This window comes from Protopterus annectens, chromosome 1.part1 (genome assembly GCF_019279795.1).
Source record: "Protopterus annectens isolate FY-2018-M chromosome 1.part1, PAN1.0, whole genome shotgun sequence".
NCBI lineage: Eukaryota > Metazoa > Chordata > Ceratodontiformes > Protopteridae > Protopterus > Protopterus annectens.
In genome coordinates this window covers 1,014,514,807-1,014,542,000 of record NC_056726.1, presented here as the reverse complement: position 1 = coordinate 1,014,542,000, position 27,194 = coordinate 1,014,514,807, and the positions used below count along the sequence as shown (strand labels likewise).

The 27,194-nt window shown below is 37.8% G+C and overlaps 1 protein-coding gene across 1 annotated transcript in view; it reads left to right on the top strand.

The window, feature by feature from the left end:
- Window positions 1–27,194, top strand: part of LOC122808760 — a 1,224,833-nt gene that overhangs the window by 945,101 nt on the left and 252,538 nt on the right. The window contains exon 8 of the mRNA XM_044079786.1: window positions 11,211–11,295. Coding sequence (XP_043935721.1) covers window positions 11,211–11,295 — 85 coding nt within the window. The remainder of the gene's footprint in view (window positions 1–11,210; window positions 11,296–27,194) is intronic.

The window sequence follows — 27,194 nt, the reverse complement described above, 5'->3', positions numbered from 1 at the left end:
TTGCATTTACCAAAAGTAAAACAAACTTTTAAGAGGGGGGTCTTCACTCCCATAATCCTGGATATTAACTCTACCAATTGCAGAATCACAGACACTTGAGGAAAGAACAAAAAACCTGGAATTATGGAATGATCACTCTAATGCTCTTTGGCCATTCCATAATTCAACAAACTATGCCACAGACAAATATCACCAACATTTCAGCATATCTATATATATCTATATATATATATATATATCTATATATATATATATATATATATCTATATATATATCTATATATATATATATATATATATATATGTACATGGGTCTACCTGAAAACGCCAACATTTCTAAATGCCGATGATGAAAACACCAACACCGGAAGATCAACAACGAACAGTTGAGAATCCTGACGCTGAGAACACCGACATGTTAAGGTAAGTGTGCGATAGGGAAGGACGTTAGGGTCAGGGTGTGGGTAAGGTAAGTGTGTGATAGTGACGGAAGTTAGAGTAGGGTGCGGGTCAGGTAAGTGTGTGATAGTGACAGACTTTAGGTTTAGGGGCGGGTTAAGTGAGTTAGGGTTAGAACACCAAATCCAGAGAAAGCAGCTTCCAACAGGCAAAAAAACGACTCCAACTCTTAGATATTTTTTAGCACTTTCATTCACTTTATTACCGTGAACTTCTTCAGAAAAAATACAAGTGAGAGCACCTGTTCCTTTTATAGTGTTCAAGTAATACAGGAAATGATGTAACAAACTTAATGACTTTCAATAATTATAAATGTTTTCTTAAAAACACAAATAAATCTTATTTTAACTAATCCAAAATCTGTATATCAATATAAAATAATATAATGTAAAAGTGATATATTATATATATATATATATATTGTACTATCTATCTGTACAATAAAAAACATTTTAGATTTATGACTTCATTTAACCCTGGTGCTTCATCTGCCCCAAACACCAACTGCCAAAAAGCCTCTCTACATTCTAAAATGTTGTTTAAATCTCCCAATAACAACCCTTTGTCCACACTATCCAAAACAAAAAACTCCTACTTTTTGAAGTCAGAACATGAAAGAGCATGTCTGGCCAAAGCATTATTTTTGTCTTTCTTTTTCTTTTTCTTTTTGTCTTTCTTTCTTATGACTAAAATGTGTTCATACATACGTATGTATGTATATATATATATATAAATATATATATATGGGAATCTTGAGGCAATGTTACAACTGCCTCATGTACACAGACAACCCTCTCCTCCTCCCAACAAATTCCAACACATGTGAGAGATGCAACCATATAGCCAAACTGGAGGCTAAGCTCTCTCAACTCAGTACTGGCGTAACCAGTCAGGAGGAGAAGGAAACCACACTCACTACAATTCCTGTCTCACATAGACCTACCACGACAACAAACCAAGCACATAAACACACAAAAACATACTCGGAGGCTCTAAATAAAAATCTACCTAAGCAGCAGAGACCTCCAAAGCAGACACCCAAGCAACCGCGACCCCAAAACAAAACACGTGCAACACATAACTCACAAAGCCAGTGTGCCGAACAGTCACAGCCCTTAAGGCTAAACAACACACCTGATACACTTGTAATAGGTGACTCTATCGTCAGGCACACTGACGTCCCGCTCACCAGGCTGAACAAGGAGAGGGTCACGGTGAGCTGCCTGTCGGGCGCTAGGATCCGCCACATAACACAAGCACTCAGGTCACTCCAAGGCAAGTACAAATATGACTCAGTCATTGTCCATGCTGGTGTGAATGACCTGAGACGTACCTCCCTGGACTACATGAAAAGAGACATAGAGGAGCTCTCTGAGCATGTAGCCCAGGCCGGTATGACCCTGACTTTGAGTAGCATCTTACCCTCACCAAGAATGATGCCACAATATGAAGACAAGATGATCAATTTCAACAATTGGCTTAAGTGTTGGTGTCATTCAAAGGGGATCCAATGCCTGTCAGCCTGGGATGACATGCTCAACAAGCCACGATGCTTCACTAGGGACGGCTTGCACCTGTCACCCCTGGACTTTCGGATATTGGCAAAGGCTCTTGCTACCCCCATAGTGCCTTTTTTAGGCAAGGCTCAAAAGACAAACCCACCCCCATAGGTATCACAAGGGATAAGAAACTAAGAGTAATGCTACTCAATGCCAGAAGTCTAAACCTCAAGATGCATGCACTCGAAACTCTCCTTAGCATAGAGAACATCGATATCTGTGCAGTAACAGAAACCTGGTTCAAGGCTCCCGAGAGCACCCCAGCACTACCAGGTTATACCTCATACCATACTTTTCGGCCCCAAAACTTGGACCGAAGCACAAAAGGAGGGGGAGTATCAATATTCGTCAAAGATACCCACACCTCCAGGTTGGTGGCACAGCACGAAGCATCAGAGACTATCCATGTGCAACTAACTGTGGGTAAAACTGCCTTCCAGTTTATAGCCTGCTATAGACCACCCTCCCAAACACAGGAACCCCACTTGGCCTTCCTGAGAATACTGGAAAATATGAAGGTCTCTCCAAACACCATTATATTGGGCGACTTCAACTACCCAAACATAGACTGGGAGCATTACTCTAGCTCCAACACCCTAGCCCAAAGGTTCCTAGAATTTATAAACTCAAATGCTATGGAACAACTTGTTACCACTCCCACAAGAGGGGAAAACATACTGGACCTGATCATCACCAACATGGGGACACTATGCTCCAGACCAGAAGTGTATCCCTCACTGGTAAGATCAGACCATAAACTAATCTCACTGGATATTCACATCCCGACCCCACCCCCTGCCCAGAAAACCACAGTGAAAAACTTCTCTAAAGCAAATTTCACGCCTCAAAACCGAGGCGAAATCCTTCAAAGCCCCCGGGCCTGTGGAAAATACGGCCCAGATCGCAGAATCCTTTATAAACGCATTCTATGAACACTTTCAGGAATGCATGGATCATGCAATCCCAAATAAAACCAAGACCCAATCCTCCAAAGGCAGACGTCCTGTCTGGTGGACCCCAGCCATAAACAAACTATACAATAGAAGGAGGAAGCTACTACATGATAGAGCAAAATCCCAAAAAGGGAAGGCATCTCTGATCAGTATTAGCAAAAAACTACGGGCACTCATAAAATCGTCTCAGGCCAGCTTCGAGAGAAAAATTGCACAGGACACTAAGGATAATCACAAGGCTTTCTTTAGTTATGTTAGGAACCTGGGTGGGAATTCCCAGATATGCTCAGAATTAGTCCAAAATGACAAAAAATACACCGAGCCCACAGACATTGCCAACATCCTAGCTGGCAGGTTCAGTGCAAACCTCTCCCCCCTCTCCCCACCAAAAGGGCAAATATCTATCCCAACAGAGTGCTGCCCCCTGACATCTCAGATGCTCAGGTAAGAGCCGCCCTCTCCAAAGCAAAAAACACAGCATCAATGGGACCAGATGGTGTCCCGGGCTGCGTCCTACATGAACTCCAAGAAGAGCTAAACCCAAACATAAAACTACTATTCAATCTTAGCCTTACTACAGGATATGTACCCAAAGAGTGGCGTACAGCAACAGTGGTCCCTCTCCACAAAGGTGGTGCCTCAACAGATCCTGGAAACTATCGCCCCATAAGCCTGACTAGCTTGGTCTGCAAAGCTATGGAAAGGATCATCATGGACCTCATAAATAAAGATATTGGGGACCTACAGACACTGGATCCTACCCAGTTTGGCTTTGTTAAGGGCAGATCCTGCCTCTTAAACCTGGTTGATTTCTTTGAAACAGTCACCAAGGCCATTGACGAGGGGAAGGTGGTCCACACAGCCTACCTGGACCTCGCAAAAGCCTTCGATACAATACCCCACTCGGGCATTATAGATAAGCTCACCAGCTTAAATATAAACCCCTATGTCACTAGATGGGTTGCAAACTGGCTCAAGGACAGAACCCACATGGTTAGAATTGCTGGAGCCATGTCAGACTCCAAACCAGTTACAAGTGGCATCCCACAAGGCTCAGTCCTGGGACCTCTCTTGTTCGGTATATATTTCTCGGCGGTACAGGCCAACACAGAAGGATTGTGGCTGACCAAGTTCGCAGATGACTGCAAACTGGGTGCCATAATCAACTCTCCAGCCGACACAAGCATCCTCCAAAAGGGCCTCATAGAAACAGACAACTGGTGCCAGAGCCATGGCCTCAAGCTAAATGCCAAAAAGTGTATAGTCATCTCCTTTGGCAAAAACAAAGTGCCCACAAATTACCACGTAGGTGGTAATCCATTAAGTATAGAAGACGTCATTAGGGACCTGGGGACCCAAGTTGATAGCAATCTCTCATTTGACAACCACGTGGCCAAAGTGGTTAGAAAAACATTTTATATAGCCCACCTAATCATGAAGGGATTCACATCTAGATCAGGGGAGGTCATCGTACCTCTTTACTCATCCCTCATCAGGCCAATAATTGAGTACAATGCCCCTTTTGGGATGTACCTTACCAGACACCTGCAGCAACTGGAAATACCCCAAAAGTACCTCACCAAGAGGATCAAAGGGCTCAAACAGATGCCATATGCTGCCCGGTTAAAGAAACTCCAGCTCTACTCAGTGGCATACCGCCTGCTCAGAGGCGATCTGTGCCTGACGTATAAAGCCATGTCCAACCCAGAATTAATGGACATGCTGCACCTCAGAAAATCCAAATCCCATCGAGCTATGCCGTCGAGAGACTTGAACCTCAGCACTGAAATAAATAGGACATGCTGGAGGGACAGATTCATAACCCAGAGGCTCCCTTCACTCTGGAATAAAATCCCAGTCCAGGTTAGGCAGAGTCCCACATTGACTCTCTTCAAGAGGAATCTTGATGAGTGGATGGGAGATCGTAGGTTTACCCCGGCTATCACTTCTGTGTCACTGTTAGACAGAGGCACAGTATACTAACCTCAAAAAATGCATAGCAAAATTAATTTAAAATGGGTGGCGAAAGCCAAACACACTCTGGCTAGGCTTATAAATGCCCTAGGGCAGATAGCCTAGTATGAACCTATGAACCTATATATATATATATATATATATATATATATATATATAGACACACACACACTTACACACACACACATATGAAGATATTTGGTATATTTCCATAAATTTAATTAGACTGTAAAATGTGTTATATTTGTATTATGTTATGATTACTCCTGTTCGACATGACATTGTAATGATTGTATATGTATACCTTTGGAGGATTTCTCCCCAAGCCTCCGCTAAAAATGGATACGTATCCAGTCAGACTATCCCGGTCAGCAAATGTAAAGTAAATAAAATAAATCTATATTTGTATGTGTGGTTGTAGAAGGCTGAATAGGGCCTGTTTGTAGTCCAGGAATTCAGTAGAGTTTGCTATAAGGAGCTCTGATAAAAGCAGAATATGTCAAGAATCTGTGGAACCTATATATAGCAATAAAGCAACATATGACAAGAACCTGTGGAACATATACATATATATATATATATATATAGAGAGAGAGAGAGAGAGAGAGAGAGATAGCAATTAATGGGTTCCATAGGTTTTTATTAAATGTCACTTTTATCAAAGATTAATTTTGTGGTAAAAATAGAAGTCATTGGGGTTGCCGTTATTTGAATTATGTTGTAGTCATGTTGCCAAATTCGACTATAATATAATTATATGTTATTTCTCATTGGGTGGTGTGGGTAAAGCAATTATTTGAACATTTTTGTACGATTAGAAAGAAACACGTGATTTCATATGCGATCATTCTGTTTAAATTATTTTTTTTATTTGAACTATTGTAAATAAAATTCCTTAATATTTTGTGTTTCATTAAAGTTCATCTATGATAATTAGCAAATACATACACATGCACATATAGATAGATAGATAGATAGATAGATAGATAGATAGATAGATAGATAGATATCTTTAAACTACCAAAAGCTCCATAAAGCAAACCCTACTAATTTTAGGGACTGCAAACATGCCAACCTCAACCTACCCTGTGATGAAATATCAAAATGTATTTATGGCTGCACTGTCTCTAATCTAGAAACAACAGCAAGCTTCATTAAGAAATTCTACACCCTTTAGAAAAATATATAGTGCTCGCATTCCTTACCAGAACCAAGTGTCACAGGAAATTCAAAACCAATCCACTTTAGTGTTCCACTGACATAAATGAACTATACAACAAAATAAAGAAAGAATCTCCTTAAATTATGCATTAGATCCAAAACATATTTTCTCAAAGATATTACCAAAAGCATTGCAAACAAAAAATAAAGGGCATTATCAGGTCCTTTAAAGGAGTGGGTCTACAAAGGCATATTTAACACTATTAATGAAACAATCAGGTATCTTGTCAGGTCCCGTGGAGGAAGTATTTTTGATCTTTGTTGCCACATTCATTAAAAGACCATTAAACATAAGTTTGGGAGTAAAGGATTCAGATATATTGGGGCTTTGGATAGAGGTCTCAGTGGAGAAGCTGGCATAAATGTGTTTGCAAAGATATTGGCAATATCATTTGGATCATAACAGGAGACTCCATTATGAACAAGTCTTGAATAATATAGCTTACTTCATTTTAGTTTTCTGACATAGCTAAAGAAGTATTTATAATTATCAGCTTCTTGATAAAGTCCATTATTTTGGAACAGTTTCTTCCATTAAACCTGAAGTATCTCCCATCTAGTTATAATATATATGAAACTTAACAGGATGACCTTTTTGGCCTACCATAATACAGTTAGTCATAGGTTCATAGGTTCATAGGATGATACTAGACTATTGGCCCAGAGGCCCTTATAAGCCTAGCCAAGAATTTCACCTATGTTGCCTCAAAGTCAGCAAATGTTTTCCCCTGTCCAGCAGAGACACAGGTGGGATCCCAGGGGTATATTTTCTGTTATCCAGTCATCCAGGTTCCTCTTAAAGAGGGCTAGAGAGGTACTCTGCTTGACATGGAGAGGGAGTCTATTCCATGGACGGGGGAGTCTTTGGGACACAAATCTATCCTGCCAACAAGTTCTATTAATATCACAGACCAGGTTAAGGCCTTGCGTGTGGGTTGCACTAGTGGAGTTTGTCTAACAGATATGCAGCAACTCCATCAAGGCTGGTCTGAAATGGTCTTGTATGCCAGACACAGGTTACCTGTGAGCAGTCTGCAGATGGACAGGGGTTTTAGCCTATCTGTATAGGATAGGTGTTTGAGACTGTGGTCTCTCCAACTGTTGCATATACTTGGCAAGGTACATGCTGAAGGGGGCATTGTACTCGATAATGGGTCTGATAAGGGAGGAGTACAGGGATGTTATGACCACCTTGTTCCTGGATGAAATACCCTTATTTATAAAGTGGGCCATGTAGAAAACCTTCAGTACAATGGATGCAACGTGGTGGTCAAAAGTCAGGTTATCAACCCGGGTGCCCAAGTTCCTCACGACTGATTGCATGCTTAGTGCATTGTTATTAATGTGATAATTAATGGGGATGACATTTTCCCCAAAGGGGATAATGATGAATTTCTTGGCATTCAGTTTGAGGCCATGCTTCTGGCACCAGTCATTAGTTTGAGTATGGCCCTCTTGAAGGATGTTCACATCACTAGGGGAATTTAAGACAGCTCCCAGCTGGCAGTAATCTGAAAACTTGGTCAGCCACAGACCACTGATTTTGGCTTGCACCTCAGAAAAGTATATCCCAAACAGTAGAGGCCCCAAGACTGATCCTTGGGGTACACCACTTATTACGGGTCTACTACTAGAGGTGGCTTCCCCTACTGAGTGGGTTCTATCAGTGAGCCAGTTAGCTACCCATCTGGTAACATATGGATTGATGCCTAGCTGGGAGAGTTTATCTATTATGCCTGAGTGGGGAATCATGTCAAAGGCTTTGGCTAGGTCAAGGTAGGTGGTGTGCACCATCTTCCCCTCGTCCATGGCTTTGGTGACTGTTTCAAAGAACTTGACCAAGTTTAACAGGCATGCTCTCCCTTTGACAAAACCAAACTGTGTAGGGACAAGTGTTTGGAGGTTGCCAATGTCCTTGTTTATAAGGTCCATGATAATGTATTCCATGGCCTTGCAGATCAGGTTAGTCTGATGGGCCTGTAATTACCTGGGTCAGTGGACACCCCACCTTTGTGTAGAGGGATGACAGTGGCTGTTCTCCATTTAGCCGGGATGAAACCAATGCTCTGTTTTTTTTTTTGAATAAGGTGTCTAATGGAGCTGAGAGCTCATGCCTGAGTTCATGTAGGATACAGCCAGGGATTTTATTGGGTCCCATGGAGGCTGTTTTTTTTTTGCCTTTGAGAGGACATTAAGGACCTGCTACCTTGTAATGAGGGGGGCAGGTGCTGGGGATGCACTGGTTTACTGATGGGAAGGACAGGGGGGTGAGGTTTTCACTGCACCTGTTTGCCAGCAGATTTGCTATGTCTATTGTGTATGTGGTGTTATTGCCCACCAGTTCAGAGTAGATTTGGGTGTTGCCTTTGAGACTGCAGACATATGTGAAGGAGGCCTTGTGATTGTCCTTGGTGGATGTGGCCAATTTGGATTCAAAGTTAGCCTTAGAGGATTTTACCAGTGACCTTATTTGCTTGTTCAGACTAAGGAGAGATTGCTTCTAACTTGGCACCTGCTCCTTCTTGGCTCTGGAAAGCAATTTTTTTCTGTCTATTATAGAGTTTGTTTATTGCTGCTGTCCACCAGACAGGTTTACTCTTCCTTGAGGAAGATGATTTGGTCCTGTCGGCTATTGCTGAGTCCATACAGCTATGTAGGTGCTCATATAATTTTTTGGTGTAGGCTTGGACTAATTAGTGCTAGTTTCAACTGAAGGGATGGTGGCTGTGAAGCTGCTTATACCTGCTGTGAGGAGATTGTAGTCAGCTTTGGAAAAATATTTGCATTTTACCCTGACGGGGGGGGGGGGGGGCAGGGGAGATGGTGACTTCAAAAGTGATTACTTTATGGTAAGATCTTACCAAGGAGGATGACACTGTAGGAGTGCTACAGTGGCTACTCATGTTGGTTAGGAGCAGATCCTGGAAATTTTCACCTCTTGTAGGGGTGTCGACTAGCTGATCCAATGCATTGGCACTGAAGAAGTCGAGGAATCTCTGTGCATTTATGTTTGAGCTATTCCTGTGAGAACAGAGGCATAAAATAAAATCAAATGTACTCTACACAGTCTTATTTGCTGTCTTAATGGTGGTGTAATTCAACTGTGGTGTTCTTTTGTGTGTGGTATCAGTTCCTGGTTGGTGAACAGTGTCTATTTGATTTTGCAATTGTTAGAAATAGTTTTGTTTAGTTATTTGCTGTCTTATTTTGATGACACTTTTCATCTTCATAAGTATGCTGCCTCACCTGTCAAGAAATGCAAGTAGTTACTAGGAATCCTGTAAAGGGTTAAAAACCACAGATCGTGTTACTCAACGGCAGAGATCGAACCACTGCACCGCCATGCTGCTTAATTAACTGTGCTGTCCCAAATTGTCTCCATTACCATTAACATTTCAAGTTGGATCTTATCTGTTCCCAAGACTTGTTGTCACAGAGCTTCTAAATCTCAAACATATTTCCTTGTGGTGACTAAGATATTTGTGACCTCAGGCTTTCTGGTCACTAGATTTGCAGACCACCTGTTCAGAGCAAACCAAGGTCAAGTTCCTTTTTTTCTGGGGTGATAATAAGGTCCTTTGAGGGCATGGCTTCTATTTCAGAGGCATCACTTTCACTGGATCATCTAAGTTAGGGTCACAGAGATGACAGAGGTCTCCAGGAAGCCCTTCAATCATGAGACATATTAAAGTGAACTACATTCTCTGGCTTGACACAGAGTTATCCTGAACTGTCATAATCAGTTGATATAGATGTAGTCTCCACTTAGATGTCTTTATGATTTTATGTCAATTATTGCACTGTTGAGGTTCATGCCTCTGATACCTCTGTACATCATGACCATGTGGATGCCTGGACATTGGCCAAATTCTGGCTGTTTAAACATTTCCTTATATGGGGTACATTACTGTGGTGTTTTGAAGGCCTGCATCTCCTCCTGAGGACTTGAACATTACAGCTGATAGGTTTGTTAGTCCTCTGCTTGAACTGGTCAGGACTTTTCAAGAAAGATGGTGTTCTTGGTGGCTAGCACTTCTGATTTTAAAGATTTCTGAGCCTCAACCTCTAATTTATAAGGAACACCACTGAATCTTTCAAAAGATTAAGTCAACCTGAGGATGAACCTACATTTCCTCCCAAAACTGAAATCTTAATTGCCTTTAAACCACTCCATTTATTTTCTCATACTGTTTTGAGGGGCTCTCATATACTGGGTATGCATAACTGTGGATCACTTGCTTAAGTTCTCTCTAAAGATGGTACATAAGTTTAGGAGGATGGAAGAGCTGCGTGTCCTATTTGCTTTGAGAAAGGAAGGCTTTGCAATAAGTAAGCAAATCCTTTTCATGTGGATCACTAACTACATTATGATTTGCCCTCAAATGAAGAACTAACTACTAGAAAATGTACCATCAAAGATCACAGGGTGTTAATGCTAACAGTGCTTGCTTTAAAAATACCACTATTGTTGAAATATGTACAACATCTGTTAAACCGTTGTTCCATACCTTCTCCAAGCATTATTGATTAGATGATAATTGTAGGAGAAATGCTTCCATTGGCATTGCAGTACTCTGGGAACTGGCTTTCTGAGCTTTTATCTTTGGACTTTCTTCCAAGATCATTCTTTAATAAGCACAACAGAGGAGCAAATGCAGACTGATTCCCTTGATCATTTTCTATTATGACCTGGGAACATAAGAAATAACAAACTTGATCTGTAGTTATAACTGAGTAAATAGTATAATTTATTCAAATAACATATATGTATGTACAATTTACATTGTGCTCAGACCTCAAGTTTACTTAAATTATGTAACTCACTAATGCAGCAATGCTTTGTAATATTGATTCTTTGATCTGAAGAGTAAAGTATAGGTATAACTATTCTGTAACGATTACTTCAGCGTTCAAAAGCTTTGCATCATAATTGCTGTCAGTCATGTGTAACCATAGAGTAGTTTCAAACAAATTTTGCCTAAAGCCTCATCATATTCCAGTTTAACAGTGACACCTGTTTTTTTTTCTTTTTCCCTACATTCTAGTGACTTAGCTCTGAGAAACTGTCTTCTGACCTCTGACTTAACAGTGAGGATAGGAGATTATGGCCTATCGCACAATAACTATAAGGTAACACATTGTTGTCCCATATGGCAGAGAGAAGTGTTTGTCTGTTAATGTTTATTTTGGTAGAGTGTTTTTGTCATCTAGCATCTCTTTTAATTGGTATAAATCAAAGTACTGTTATTCATAGTACCTTTTCATTTAAACACAGTAGGCTGTTTGTAAAAACAGAAATGAAGGGATAGCACAATTTACATCAGAAATTCTGTTTTTTTCATATCCCAGGTGGTTAAAATGTGGTCTTAGCAATGTTTCTCTCCCAGGTTGTTGTCTTAGCCAGCACATTATTAAAAAAAGGATGGCATACTTATGAATGTAATTTTCACAGCATCCACATGTTCAGACTTTGATTTGTTTTATTCATTTTATTTGTTTGTTAACTTTATAAGTGATCTGTTCTTTAGGGATAGGGACACATTCCAAACATGATCCTGGACACACAGGCAACAGGGTGTGTATATATATATATATATATATATATATATATATATATATATATATATATGCCAAGATATGGATGAGATGATAAACCAGGGTCCCATCTGCTTGAGTTGGTGGCAGCTCAGGTGGATGTGAATGGTCCCGCAACACCTATCAAAAAGAGTAGGGATCCTTTATTTAACACAATAAAAAAATATTATTTACATATTTACAAAATGTACATACTTACAGGCACATATACATACATTTCTATTTTTTTTTTACTATTTATAATTTTTTAGAACATCCTCATTATTATTGGACCTTCAAAATGGCTGCTCACTGAATAAGAGCTTAATTCCTGCTTTCCCTGAAACTCAGAAAGGAGACCCAGTGAATTTGTCTTTTTAAGTAAATTGCAGTTACTGGCTAGTAAGTGCACTGCCTGGATGACAGCAATAAATAAATAAATAAATAAATTAGAAAACCTGAAAGAAAATCAACCACAAAAGCTCAGGAGAAAAAAAAAAAGACTGGGTGGGAAGAAATCTGCAGCTGTTCAGCAAAAGGTAGTTCAGACTCCAGCTTCATTACAAGGCATGACGTCTAATAATCCAGAGGAAAAATACGTCAAGTGTGGTCAGAGCTGAAACACTGAAAGAGTATATAAATTCAAATAATAAAAGGCTGCAAACAATGGACAAATTTTTAAATAGATATTCAAATGTATTAATAAACCTGCAAAAATGAGAGGTGGAAATGAAAAAAAGTCTGGCTTAGTATGAGAGTGCTCGAGAAGAGATATTTCAAAAATTGGTAGAATTAGAGGACACAGTAAATAGAGAACACCTGAGATTTTCTGCTCTACCAGAGAAACTGAACGGAACAAACTGAATTAATTTTATGAAAGCATAAATAAGGTCATAGGTGTATAGTAGGCTAACAACCACTGAGGCCTTTATAAGAATAGCCATGAATCCCTCAAAGGTTTGAGTCAAACCCTGCACCTTATGCATGTGAGGTTATCACTTTAACCATTAAACCAACCAGTCTAGGACAATTGTTCTTATTGGGAGGGTTAAACTTCATTATTTGTACATGTACATAGTTTGTGTCTTCGTATTACATTAATGGGTTATGGGATGGAGGGTTCCACTGGGTTATTTGTTTTTTGTTTGTTTTTTTTTATTTGAGTATTTTCATTAAAACAAAAAATGCTTGTAAGATATGAGATGCATTCAAATGGATATGACAAGAAACAACTGCATAAAAGATCAACCTGCCAAACATTAATATATGTATTTAACACACAAGCTGAAACTTGAAATAAAAAAAAACTGTTATACATAACGGGTGGAATAATAACTTCGTATTATAATGGCAACACTTTCCATATTATATTTGAACGTGAATGGATTTACAGGTATACACAAAAAAGAAAGAGTAGTGAACTATATTAGAAATGCAAAGTATAAATAGTTATGCTAAAGGAGACACGTTTGGAAAGAAATGAGCATCTGAATTTGATAAAGAAAGGATTTCAAGATGATTATTCAGCAGAATACCTGGGACAAACGAAAAGGGGAGTATTTATATTAATTCCTGGAGAAGCTCCAATACTGACAGAAGATGGAAAGATAATAATGGTAGATTTGTAGTGCTAAGGAACTATTGGCAAGGGAGAAGAATTACAAAGCCATTTATTTATATTCCACCTAAAATTCTACAGTGGAGATTAAAAAATTCTGGGTGAAATAATCAGCTTTCAGCAGGGAATATTACTTGTATGTGGGAGTGGAACCTGATATGCAAGGAAGGGCAAATATAACAAAAGAGGGCAGATTTGTGAAGAAATGTATGAAAACATTTGTTATGGAAGATATGAATTCAGTAGTAGGAACTTGGCAAGATTTTACCAATTATTCCCCAAGGTATAAAAACTGGGCTATGTTAGGCAGAAATTATATTCTATAAGAACATTTGCATTTAATTGAAAGGTTTGATATGCATCCAATAATTATTTCAAATTATGTGCCAATAATAATTAAAATAAAAATGAGACACTGGTACTTCCCCACATATATGTTAAACAAGGAGAAATTTAATGAATGGGTAGCATAAATTATTCAGGACTTATTACAGAAGATAGAAATTTCTTCAGAAAATGTAGCTAAGGAGTGGGATAAAATAAAATAAAATCAGAGTTTAAAAATTGGGTAAAAATAAAAAAAAAGATATATGGTTAAAAGTAACAAGAATTATTTAGAGTGACTGACAAAGGTTAAATATTGCAGAATAGGGGGAATCTCACATAACAAGATGTGCAACTGCAGAGTGCTAAAGAGAAAATAAGGGACTACATGGATAATATGCATGAGTTTAGAAGGACTGCTGTTAAGCAAATGCCATTTGATAATAATTCCAAAGCATAAAAGCTTTTAACAAAACAGCTTAGGCAACAGAAAGTAGAAAGAGTTGTTGCCAAGCTTAGGGAGCCTATAACAAATAAAATAACCAGAGATCCTGTGGCGGTATTAGACATACAGTGGATACAAAAGGTTTACACACCGCTGTTAAAATGCCAGGTTTTTGTGATATAAAAAAAGAGACCACAATAAATTATTTCAAAACTTTTCCCACCTTTAATGTGACCTAGAATCTGTACAATTCAATTTTAAAACAAACAAATCTGTTAGGGGAAATATATAAAAAATGAAAAAAGTACAATACGCTGGTTGCATGTATCACACCCTTAAACTAATACTTTGTTGTGTGTGCACACCCTTAAACTAATACTTTGTTGTGTGTGCACACCCTTAAACTAATACTTTGTTGAAGCACCTTTTGATTTAATTACAACATTCAGTCTTCTTGGATAGGAGTCTATCAGCATGGCACATCTTGACTTTGCGATATTTGTCTACTCTTCCTTGCAAATGTGCTCCAAATCTGTCATATTGTAAGGGCGTCTCTTGTGCACAGCCCTCTTCAGGTTACCCCACAGATTTTCTATTGGATTTAGGTCTGGACTCTGGCTGGGCCATTCCAAAACTTTCATTTTCTTCTGGTGAAGCCATTCTTTTGTTGAATTGGATGTATGTTTGGAGTCATTGTCGTGTTGAAAGATGAAATTCCTCTTCATTTTCAGCTGCTAGCAGATGCCTGAAGGTTTTGGTCTTAAAGTGACTGGTATTTGAAACTGTTCATAATTCCCTCCACCTTGACTAAAGCCCCAGTTCTAGCTAAAGAAAAGCAACCACAAAGCATGATACTGCCACCACCATGCTTCACCGTGGGAATGGTGTTCTTCTGGTGATGAAAAGTGTTGTTTTTGCGCCAAATGTACCTTTTGGAATTGTGGCCAGAAAGTTCATCCTTGGTCTCATCAGACCATAACACATTTTCCCACATGCTTTTGGGAGACTTGATTTATTGTTTTGCAAATTTTAGCTAGGCCTGAATGTTTTTCGTTGTAAGAAAAGGCTTCCGTATTACAACCCTATCCCATAGTCCAGACATATGGAGATTACAGGAGATAGTTATCACATGTAGTACACAACCAGTATTTGCCAGAAATTCCTGCAGCTCGTTCAGTGTTGCTATAGGCCTCTTGGTAGCCTCCCTGATCAGTTTTCATCTTGTCTTTCAATTAATTTTGGAGGGGCGTCCAGTTCTTTGCAACATCACTGTTGTCCCATATTTTCTCAACTTTTTGATGACTGTCTTCACTGTGCTCCATGGTATATCCAATGCTGTAGACATTTTTTGTACCCTTCTCCTGACTGATACCTTTCAACAATGAGATCCCTTTGATGCTTTATAAGATCTTTGTGAACCATGGCTTTTGCTGTATCAGGCAAAATCCTTCTAGGACATCCGAACTGTATTTGGGGTTAATCAGAGTCTCTTTAATTGATGGCAGGTGTGTTCCCAAGAAGAGGGAATGCTGTAATTAAATCAAAAGGTGCTTCAACAAGGTATTAGTTTAAGGGTGTGCACATACAACAAAGTATTAGTTTAAGGCTGTGCACACTTATGCAACCAGCATATTGTACGTTTTTTTATGTTTTATAATTTTCCCCTAACAGATTTGTTTTTCAGTTGAATTGTACAGGTTATAGGTTGCATTAAAGGTGGGAAAAGTTTTGAAATCATTTATTGTGGTCTCATTTTTTATATCACAAAAACCTGGCATTTTAGCTGGGGTGTGTACAATTTTTATATCCACTGTATTTTGAAAATATTATGAAAATCTGTATAAATCAGAGAAATATGGAAATCAAGAAAAAGTACAAATGTAAATGCTTATGGAAGAATTAAATATAAGAGATGCGATAAAAAAGTCTCTAAAAATAGATTGTATTCCTGTGGAAGTTTGTATGTCTGAAGGGAAGAAAGTTATAAGGATCTGGACGGTTTTATATAACAGTATTTGAAAAGGAGGAGAAGCACCAACATCCTAGAAAAAAGCTGTGGTAGTTACAATACATAAAAACAGTAAACACCCATCAGACCCAGCTTTATACAAGTCCATTTCAATTTTAAACAGTGATTATAAAGTGCTATGTCTATAATGCCTGAAAGAATGTCAAAGGTGATGCCCAAATTGATAGCTATGGAACAATTTGGTTTTGTGAAGAGGAGGCAACTTTCATAGAAAAATGATGATCTAGAGGAAAGCAGAATATAAGAAAATACCACTGTTGGAGGGCCTTGGTGCAGAGAAAGCATTCAACAGAAAAAGGTGGAATCGTATGAGTAGGGCAATTGAAGCATTTGCATTCCCTGACACAGTAACAAACTTAATTAGGTGGATATATGATTGATCAGAGTTGAAAATTAAAGTGGGTGGGTCCTCTCTGTTATGTTCTGTTTGAACAGAGGAACCAAACAGGGGTGTCCTGTTCCCCTTTTGTTATTTGTGTTATTTACAGAACTATTGACTAAGAAAAAAAGGACTCAGAAATTCAAGGATATAATTGGCATGCTAATTAGGAAAAGTTGTCTTTATTTGCAGATGATATTATTTTATAACTGATAAAACCAGAAAAGGGCATTTCAATGTTGTGGTACATTTTGAGACAGTTCCAAGTCTTTTCTGGACAGATATAAAAATAATGATGATAAAACAAAGGCAAAAGCTGTAAAAAATGTAGCTCACACACAAATTTGTTCAGAAATATCCATATTTAAGGGGACATGATAAAATAAAGTACTTAGGAGTATGGGTTAAAAAGGATTGTATTGTGGCAGCTAAAGATATGTGAGAACAGACTAAACAAAAGATAGAAAAACTGAGAAACTGGAAACTCTGTTTTATGGATATGGATAACATGACACAACCAATGAATATGTTTTTAGTCCCTTTAGTTTTATACACAGGCCAGGCATATTTTTTCAACCAGAGGATAAGTTGCGGATAGCAATTAATAAAGAGTTGAAGAACTTTATCTGAGAGGGGAAGAAGGCAAGAGTAAAGTGGGACAAGTTGATCCTTCCAATAGAGCAAGGTGGTTTGGGATTACTTGATTTGAATGGGGTATTTCAGAGTTACACAGTTAAGGCTCCTTATACATAGCATAAGGAGAAAGCTATAATTTAAAGTGAAAGGGATGATGAAGAAAGAGTGGAGAAGCTCAATAAATAATGAGAGGCTGAGATTTTGGATGCAAGTCATTAAGAACAATAGCAATAACCATACAAAATCTTATCTTCATAAAGTAGCAGAAAGTATTCTAAGAACTAATCCAACATGGGAATGGAGAAAGGAGATTCTGCCAATAGGGATGACTGCAATTAGGGGTACAGATAATAGCCAAAAGTGAGCTGGAATTTATTGGAATAAACTGGCAAAGGAACCAAAATATTGGAAGGAAATAATGAGAGAGGGAATGTTGATAGACTGGGAAGAGACAAATAATACATTTGGACTGCAGGCTACAGATTCTTTCCAATCAAGGATTGATATCAAAGTATAGGCAAACAGAAAGGAACAGGGGATCCTAAGTGAAAGACCAGCACTGGTAGAGTTTTTAGTAGACTTTAGAACAAAACCTCCTGTTTAAAAAAAGGATAATTAGTAGGGCATATAAAATATATAATTCAATCAGAGGAGGTTAGAAAGGATTGTGAAGAGAGAGAGAGTGAACAAGCATTTCACAAAGAAACAATGCCAGGATATATGTATGGCTACCAAATATGAAGTGTTTGCATAGGAATATGTATACCCAAGTGGACATCAAATAATTTTTCCTCTGTTGTTGTGTCTTTCGGCGTCGCCACAGCGGTACTCCGGTCCGCTAATGATTGGCAGTAGATTTTTATGTGCCGAGTTGCCAGCCCTGATGCACAACCTTTAACGAAGGTATGCCCTTTCATGCATGTCTCCACATAGAAGAAGCTCTAGCTGGGAATCGAACAGGACAACGTCTTACTGTGAGGCGACAATGCTACTGCAGCACCACCACCGCAGTCAGATTGCAAAAGTTAGAGGTTTGATGGGGAAGAAATAGTTAATTCATAACATATTTTTGGGAGTGCAATGAGTTGGTAGACTTTTAAAATTCCCTGCAGACTACTCTGTCACAGATACTGGGTGAACAAATTGGTGTAACTAAATTGTTTTTTGAACTGTAATACAGAATTCAAATTGGCTAGACATAGTAAGGCTTGCTGAGTTTAATTATGGTGGCTGCCAACAAAGCAATTACTGGAAAATGGAAACCAAAGTCTAAACCAACCATACTAGAAGTAGTATAGCAACGGAGATAGAAGGTCTCAACGTGGGGTCTTTAGAAAAGAGTAGGATCACATTACGCAGAAAAAATGGGAATTGTGGGAACAATACATGCAGAAAAATGTTTGGGAGGAGAAATGAGGTTTAAGGGGAGGTCGAACATGAATGAGCATTTAACGTTTGATTCACAATGGCTGTATAGAAGATTATATGTGACGTATCATGTTTGAAACTGAAAATATGTCAGTGTAGTGTATTTTCATTTATATAAATATATGATTGTGTTATCGTAAGTGGTAATTCATTAAGGATGCTTCTTATTTTAAAAAACGTCCTCATTGTTATTCTTTCACAATTGACCTTAGCACCTTTTTCTACAACCATAATCTATCCAATATATTTGCCAAAATCCATTTCCCGTTAAACAAAATTTCATTCAGTCTTTCATTCCATATAAGCTATATTATATAATGTGCATTCTTATCCAGCCTTCTCACTATTTCTTTTGTTCTTTTAATATCATACAAATTATATTCATATCTACATTGTTTATGTCAATATTCTCAAAAATGTTTTCACACGTTTTCCATAGTTTCACAATCCATTTACTTTTCAAATAATATGCTCTGTTTGTCTCTTACTCCCCACAAAATATATAAACAGACACACGCTTTCAACTTTCTTTTTACATGGTGTACTCCCCTTTACTGGTAACTTATTTGTTACCAGTCTCCATAGGAAATCCTTATCTGCTACTATCTTGGTATATCATCTTTCCTTACCTGAATGGCTTTAACCACTTCTTCTGGTAAATTTCCCATGGATTTATGCAATAATTTTGTTCCATCATCGTATTACACCACATCATTTTATCTTTCCCTATATCATTAGTTTTTATTTTCCATATTAGTATTTTTTCTTGATAATTTTAATTTCTTTAGTTAAATATTCTTTTTCTCTTTTTCTTATTGTCATCACCTCCCAGAACTGTTTGTACTTGCATTAAACAATGCTCACTATTAATTTCTTATTCTCTTCCTTTCCCCACTTTAATACTCTATTCAAGTTTCAAGAAGCAAAATAAACAACTGTATTTTAAAAACTCACTCCCCTTTCATCTTCATCATACACAACAAAGCTCTTTTCACTGGGTTTAGCTCTGTTAATCTATAAACCCTAAGCAGAAGGCATACTTCTTTCATTTATTTCTTTTATCATACCCTCCCATTGCATCATAACTACATCAATCCCATTTTCCCTGGCAAAGACATTCCATTCATTGAAAAATACACATCCTCAATTTCACCACTTCTCTAAAACACTTATATTTATTCAAGGTCATTGACATTTCCTTTAAAAACCCATTCAAACAAACCAACACTTCTCTCAGCAATATTTTGCTCTTAGCAACTGTAGCTATATAGTCTGTATCTGTTAAAATGACTGGAATTGCCACATCATTTTGCATCACATCTCTATCATCTTTTATTTTATAAGCTACTTCACACAGTATCGCATACATTACCAATGCAAGCAATAGCCCACTCATGGGACATCCTTGTCTTATACCACATTTCATGCATATTTCTTTACTCAGCCACCCATTTAAACAGTCTCAATCTATTATTTTGGTATGTTGACAGTCACAGTATCCTAATTATGTTATATATTCCTTACATTTTCATAACATCCCACAATAAATCACGTCCTACTCTATCAAATGTGTTGCTAATATCACCTACATTGTGTTTTATATCCCCCCTTTTTACTTATATTATCATCTACAATGTCTCTCACAACCAGTAATTCTTGACCTCTCTTCCCTTTTATACAGTATATTTATTTATTTTTATTTATTTATTTACATTTGTTGTCTGGGAGTGTCCGACTGGACGTAGGTCCATTTTCAGTGGAGGCCCGGGGAGAAAAGCTCCACAGTTAAAATAAACAGACAGTAGTTACATTGGATTACATAGCAATTAACAATTTAACATAGCAATTACTTACAACATATTTACAGATGAAGAACATAGTACATCAGTAGACAACTAGAATCTTTATCTGTGAAGTACATAACAGACATTAACAAATGTTACAATGAGAAGTTCCTGCTGTATAATAAGTACTAGGCTTATGAGCATCTGAGCTTGCTATAATCAAGGTAGTTAGTGGAGTGGAAAGAAAGGTAGTGGTTGGATGGGGTGGGTGATATTAGAGTGGGAGTTGCAAAGGCATAGCCAGCATGTTTTTAGGTGCGCTTTTAGTAAAGTTTTGAAGTGGGTTCATGATGGTACGGAGGTAATTGTGGGTGGAAGGGAGTTCCATAATTTGGCTATGGTGCAAGAGAACAGTGCTTCACCAGCAGAGTTATTGGCTTTAGTGATCTGCAAGTTATTTTTGTTGCTGGATCTTAGTGGTCTGGTGGTGCGATAGGGTTGGAGTAGATTCTGGAGGGATGGGACATTTAGTGGATGGTTTACTAGTTTGTGGGCTAGTGAGAGTTGATACCACTGAAGGAGGTGAGGGAGTTCAAGCCAGCCCAGTTCAGCAAGTGAGAGACAGTGGTGACTACAGTAGGATGCCCCTGTGGCGAATTTAGAGATTTTGTTGTAGCAGGTCTCTAGCTTGTTTAGATCACATTGCCTTAGGTTGGTATATATTTGAGAGGCATAAAGTAGGGTGGAGATAAAGTGGGAATTTGCTATTGAAATCTTTGCTGCTTTGGTGAGAAATTGCTTATTTCTGTATAATGCTCCTAGTTTTTTGTGGACTTTTCTTGTGGTCATGGATATGTGAATGTCAAATTTTAGTTTATTGTCTATTTCCACTCCTAGCAATTTGGTGTGTTCAGTTGGGTATATAGTGGTGTTGTCTTTTGCTGTGATGTTAAAGTGAGAGTTGTTTTGAGTATGTTTGGTGGGTTGGAAGATGAGTAGTTTAGTTTTGTTTGGGTTGAGTATTAATTGAGCATCAGACAACCAAGTTTCAATAGAGGAAAAGGCTTCCTGTGTGACTTTTTGCAGTTTTGGTAGGGACTGGGCTGAGCAGATGATGGTTGAGTCATCTGCGTATTGTATGAGTGTGCCATGTTTGGTGGCAGATGCTAGATTATTGGTGTAAACAGAGAAGAGTAGGGGTCCAAGGATGGATCCTTGGGGAACCCCTATGGAGACAGGTAGTTGGGGAGATATGTCATTCTGCCATACAATGGATTGTTGGCAGTCAGACAGGTAACGCTGAAACTAGTTGGTGACTGATTGTGAGAAGGATAGGTTATTGAGGACAGAGATAAGTTGTTTGTGTGGGACCATGTCAAATGCTTTAGATAGGTTTAGGAAAGCAGCAGAGGAGAGATAGCCATTGTTTTTATGCTGAAGGATAGCATTAGCAAAGGAGAGTAAGACAGTGGTGGTGCTGGAAAGGAGGTTGTTAGTAAGGAGGTAGTCTGAGACCTGAGAGTGTATGCATCTCTCTAGTATTTTGGAGAGTGGAGAGAGAATAGCTATGGGGTGGTAATTGGTTAGTTCTGTGGAGGGTTCGCCTTTGTGGGGGGGAACTATATGTGATAATTTCCACAGTGTGGGAACGTAACTTTCTGACAGAGATCGGTTAATCAAGATGGATACTGGGTAGGCCAGAGCATCAGCTGCGATTTGTAGGTATTCACTTGGGAGGTTTTCTGCTGCTAATTTGGTGGATTTAAGTTTAGTTAAGAGTTTTTTTTTATGTTGGAGGTAGGTACAGGAGAAAAAGAGAAGGCAGTGGGAGATTACTAGTTGAAGGTGTGGGTTGGAGGGGAGGGGGGTTGGGTTGTTTAGCTAGTGATAGTATGGTTTGGGTGAAGTGTGTGTTGAATGAGGTAGTAATATTTTCTGAGGAGTAAGGGATGTTAGGAGGAGGGGTACAGACTTTACCTGGGTGGAGGATGGAGTTTATGGAGGACCAGAATTGTTTGGGGCTGTGTTGTGAGGAGTCTAGGGCAGACTGGTAGTATTGGAATTTGACCTGTTTTATTAGCTTTTTGACTCTATTGTGTAGTTCTAGGAATTTCTGTCTAGTTGAGGAGGGTTTGCACCAGTGCTCCCAGGCTTTATCCCTGTTTTTCATTTCTGACTTAGTTGTTTTCTGTAGCCATGGGGAGGGTTGTGCTTTGGTTCTGGAAAATCTTATGGGGGCATGGTAATTAAGGATGTTCAGGAAGGTAGTATTAAAAAATTCAACTGCATCATCTAGACTGAGGTACTTTAGAGGATGCCAGTTATATTCTTTGAGGGATGAGATGAATGTGAGTGGGTTAAAGTTTAGTTTTTTACGTATTTGATGGTAGATGACAGGTTTAGCTTGGTATAGGTATTTTTTGAGTAGGAATGTTGGGGAGTGATCACTGAGGCTATCTGATAAGTAGCCTGTTATATATGACTGGGGGCTCTTACTGACTAGTATCCAATCCAGGGTAGTGTGCTTGCTGGAGTTTTTATTTATCCTGGTTGGCGACTGGACTAGTTGGATGAAGCCATGAAGGTTTACATGATGGGTTGAATGGTTGCCAGAACAGGATTGCCAGTCAGTATTGAAATCACCTAAAATTATAGTTTCTTTTGGGAGATGGTAGGTAGACCAGCTGAGGAGGTTTTCTAGTGGAGGTATGTTTTGGTCAGGTGTATACTTTCTTCAGTAATATCCCTCATCCTGTCTTCCATTCTCTTCTGTATTATTCTCATAAAACATATAAGCTGTGTTATTTAGTGTGATGGGCTTTCATTTTTATTCTTTTGGTCTTTCTTCCATACAAATTTTAATATCACATTACATAACTTTTCATAAACAAACCTGTCTTTCAACCATTCATTTAGTACTTTTACAGAATACTATCGTTGCTAATCCATTAATTTATTGTACATTCAATATCCTTTACCATCTAAGCCTGATACTGAATCAACAGTAACTTTCCGAAGTACTTCATCAACATCACTAACTGTAATTTCTTTTTCAAATTCTTCCTTAACTCATTCTGGATTTTTTTTCACTTTCCATTCTCTCTTACTTTCTTCCTTGTTACTCTTATACATATTTTCCACATGATATACTACATTACTCATAGTTTGCTCTTGTATTCTTTATACCTCTCCTTTTACATTTGCATTTTCCTCATTATACTATTACCATCCTGTACTGCTTTACCCAAATATGTATACATCTCCTCCCTTCTTCCTTATAAATAATATCACTACCTAAACAGTAACACCTTATTTTTCTCAGTTTTCCATATCATAACAATATCTTGGATTTTTCTCTAAATTCTTTAATACATTTCTATACATTTTCTATTAATTTCTTATATCATCCTGCCATTGAAAAAGCACTTGTTATTCTTCTTAAATTTAGTACACCTTTCATACCAGTTATTATAGTCATGGCTATATGATCCTTTCATAACTGCATTACTTCCCACTCTCCAATTTCATCCCATAATTCCTTATTTATTTATTTATTTATTATTTTTTATTCTCTTTCTTACTTTAATATACTCCCTTTCTTACATCACCTCTATCGATATTATTAAATGGTCTGAAAATCCTGTCAAAAATGTGTCACTATCTGCTACCCCAAGCCTTCTGAGTACACACAATAGTCAATTTCAGGTCCATGTGCACCTTCTATAAATCCACTGACTTTTGTTCCACACATCTAATTTACTACATTTTATTACTTCCCGTATTTTTTATATCTTTCCCTTTGTTTTTACATTTTATAGTTCATAGGTAAATACTAGGCTAACTGCCCAGAAGGGTCATTTTATGCTAAGCTAATAACTTGAGGTCAGTGTGACATCCAACAAATACATCACTCGGCTGCCAACAAATAATGTAACGTCTCCCACTATCCTGGGTCAGTAACTAAGGAGATTCAATCCTCACTACTGACTCCAATGTGAGACTGTCACTTAAACAGAAGTAATATTTCACACTTTTCCCCTAACAGCAGAACAGGAACACACTCTATAGCCTGGGACTGGACTGTATACTTCTGCCCACCCCTAATGTAACTTCTTATTACACACTTCAGACCATTTTGTTCCATTTTAAAACCTCTGATGTACTCACACTTTAATAAATTAAATCTCAGACATCCAAACATTTCTGGGAAAGCCTGACACAGATTTTCAGCTGTGCATCTTCCCCAAAATAACATGGTAATGTTTCCACCAATCAGAGTATCTTCATGCCCTCATGCCCTTCTAAAGGGATGTCCAATTACAAAAATTAAAAATTAAAACAAATAGTAGCAAATTACCTAAGCAGCCAAGCTTTAGGAGTAGCCCAGGATGTTATCAAGGCAAGTATAAGTACTCTCAAATCACTAAAGAAAAACACTGATTGTCCAGCTACAATGTAAATTAAAAATATTTAAAATATTGAGCAAAATTATTAAAAATATAAAACAGTAATTCCCAATAAACAAACAAATCTCAATCACTAGTAAAATGAAATCAATACTGTAGAATAGAGATCCAGCATTCAGAAAAACTCTAACTGATCTAGCTGATTAGTTATAATTCCCTAACTAACTAAAGAACACTGTCCCTGATCTAAACTAAATTACTACAACAGACCAAAGGCAGGCTTACAGTTCTTAGATAGCCCCTTTTTGGGTATCCATGGCACAGTTCAAATGACTACTGTCAACTGACAACTGACTACAGCAGGCTCTTTTATAGACTAGCCTAGCTGTCAACTGTTCCAGTTCTAATTTTCATTTCATATTTTTAAATTCAACCAACAGTTGTTTTCTGAAAGTTCCTTCCTGTCTTTCAGCTTGACAGTAACACATAGCAACTGTCAACATTCTGATGACATCATCTGCTGATCAGCTGAATCGGAGACAATTTGCCTTTAGAATCTCTCTTCACAAACATGCACAGTTAGAAATGTAAAATGACACTGTTCAAGTCTTTAAAACAGTCTGTTCAAACAGATCATAAATCAACATGTAAGAACTTATTTACAATGTCATAGCTAGTCAGGCATAATAATACACAGGTTAATCTGAAATTATATACAAAACTTCAGCCAGACATGCTAGCACAGGTATCAGTGTCTAATTTTGCAATCAGAATCAAGCACTGTACCTTGTATCTATGATGAGAAGACCTTAACCATTATTCCAGACCTACCCCCATTCCATTAAATCACAGTCAAAGTCTCTTGATGTTATCATTTTCATGTTAACCCCCATGGTTTAATATTTGATGATTCTCTCCTTTCTTGCCAGTTATATATGCATGTAATTTTATAGTTCCATAAACATGTTCTGTCCACCCCACATCTACAACAGGCAACCTTTCCATCCTTTCCAATGTATCCTTTAATATTTTCCCATGTATACATAACCCAGCCAGTCCCAAATGTTAATTTCCTGTTCATATTATATTTCCACCCCCACATTTATTCTATTTGCATTCTTTTCTTCACCTGTCAGGAATTTTATATCCTCTAACAGAATAATCCACATCACATTTTTACACCATTCCAGTATCTCTATCTTCCTTGCAGTCCTAATTATACTGTTCACATTTACTGAAACTACCCTAAAATTGTTGTTATTCCTTCTTTTTTAAGTTTAGGTGAAATATTTTTAAATTTTCATTTTCTTGTTTTTACTCTCCCCTAACTTAATATTTTCCTGGGTTTAAGTACAATTAATCCTTGTACTTAGAATCAGATTTTTCACTAGCTAGAACTTCAAAAAATATTATTATCAATCCTATCTCCAGACCACTCTTCCTGCATTTTCTCCCCCCCCTCTCTCTAGCTCTCTCATCATTTTCCCTTTCTATATATTTCTTCTTCTACATTTTCTTCTTCACCGAGTTCACTGCCTTGTTCTCCTTCTTTGTGTATGTTTTCTTCCCTTCCCCTTCTTTTCCATTATTTACTGTTTGCTCTTGGAAATACATCTAAAATGTCCCTTTTTTACACAACTCATATTTAGACACACACCATTTTTCTACATGTCCTTTCTCCCCATGCTGGTTATGTTACCTTGTCACAATCTTTAATTAAATGAGAAATGCTCCAACAAAAGAAACATGCTTTAGACTGGCTAGCATATCTTAATGTCCCTCTATAACCAGCCACAGAAATAACACTTGGAAAGTTTTTCATTGTGTTTTTCTTTTTTCAGATTTCAAAACAGCTTTCAAATGACACCCTGTATTTCATAAATTTCTCTCATCTATAACTTTCAGAGTATTATCAGTTTCACACAGCAGGTATTTTTTTAACATTGTCTTCTTGCTATTCATCACTTTTAAACTGCACAGTAACTGTTTTTAACATTTAAGTTACTAGCATAAAAGGAAAAAAAACTGCTTCAGGGATATATGTCCTTTTTGTTACACATTTCCAGAAATGTCATCAGTCCTTCAGTTTCAAATGTTAAGTCACAAAATGTCTCCTTCCCAGTATATATATATAAAAGACCATATTTTTGAGCTTTAAAAAGCCATAACAGTTACCAAATTGTCTCATACATATTTTCTGTGTATTACAGTGTCATTTATTTGTTCTAATTCTCACAGTTGGTTTCCTCTTCATTTTAAAAATAGTTTTACTTGCAGTTTGTTGTTGCTCTCTTTTTTGCATGGTTTCACTGCTGCATATCTTTTAATTACTGCATTATTTGCTGCCAAAAACAATCATCTTCTCAATTTGTACAGTTTTTTTTTTTTACTTTCTGCCACTGCTGT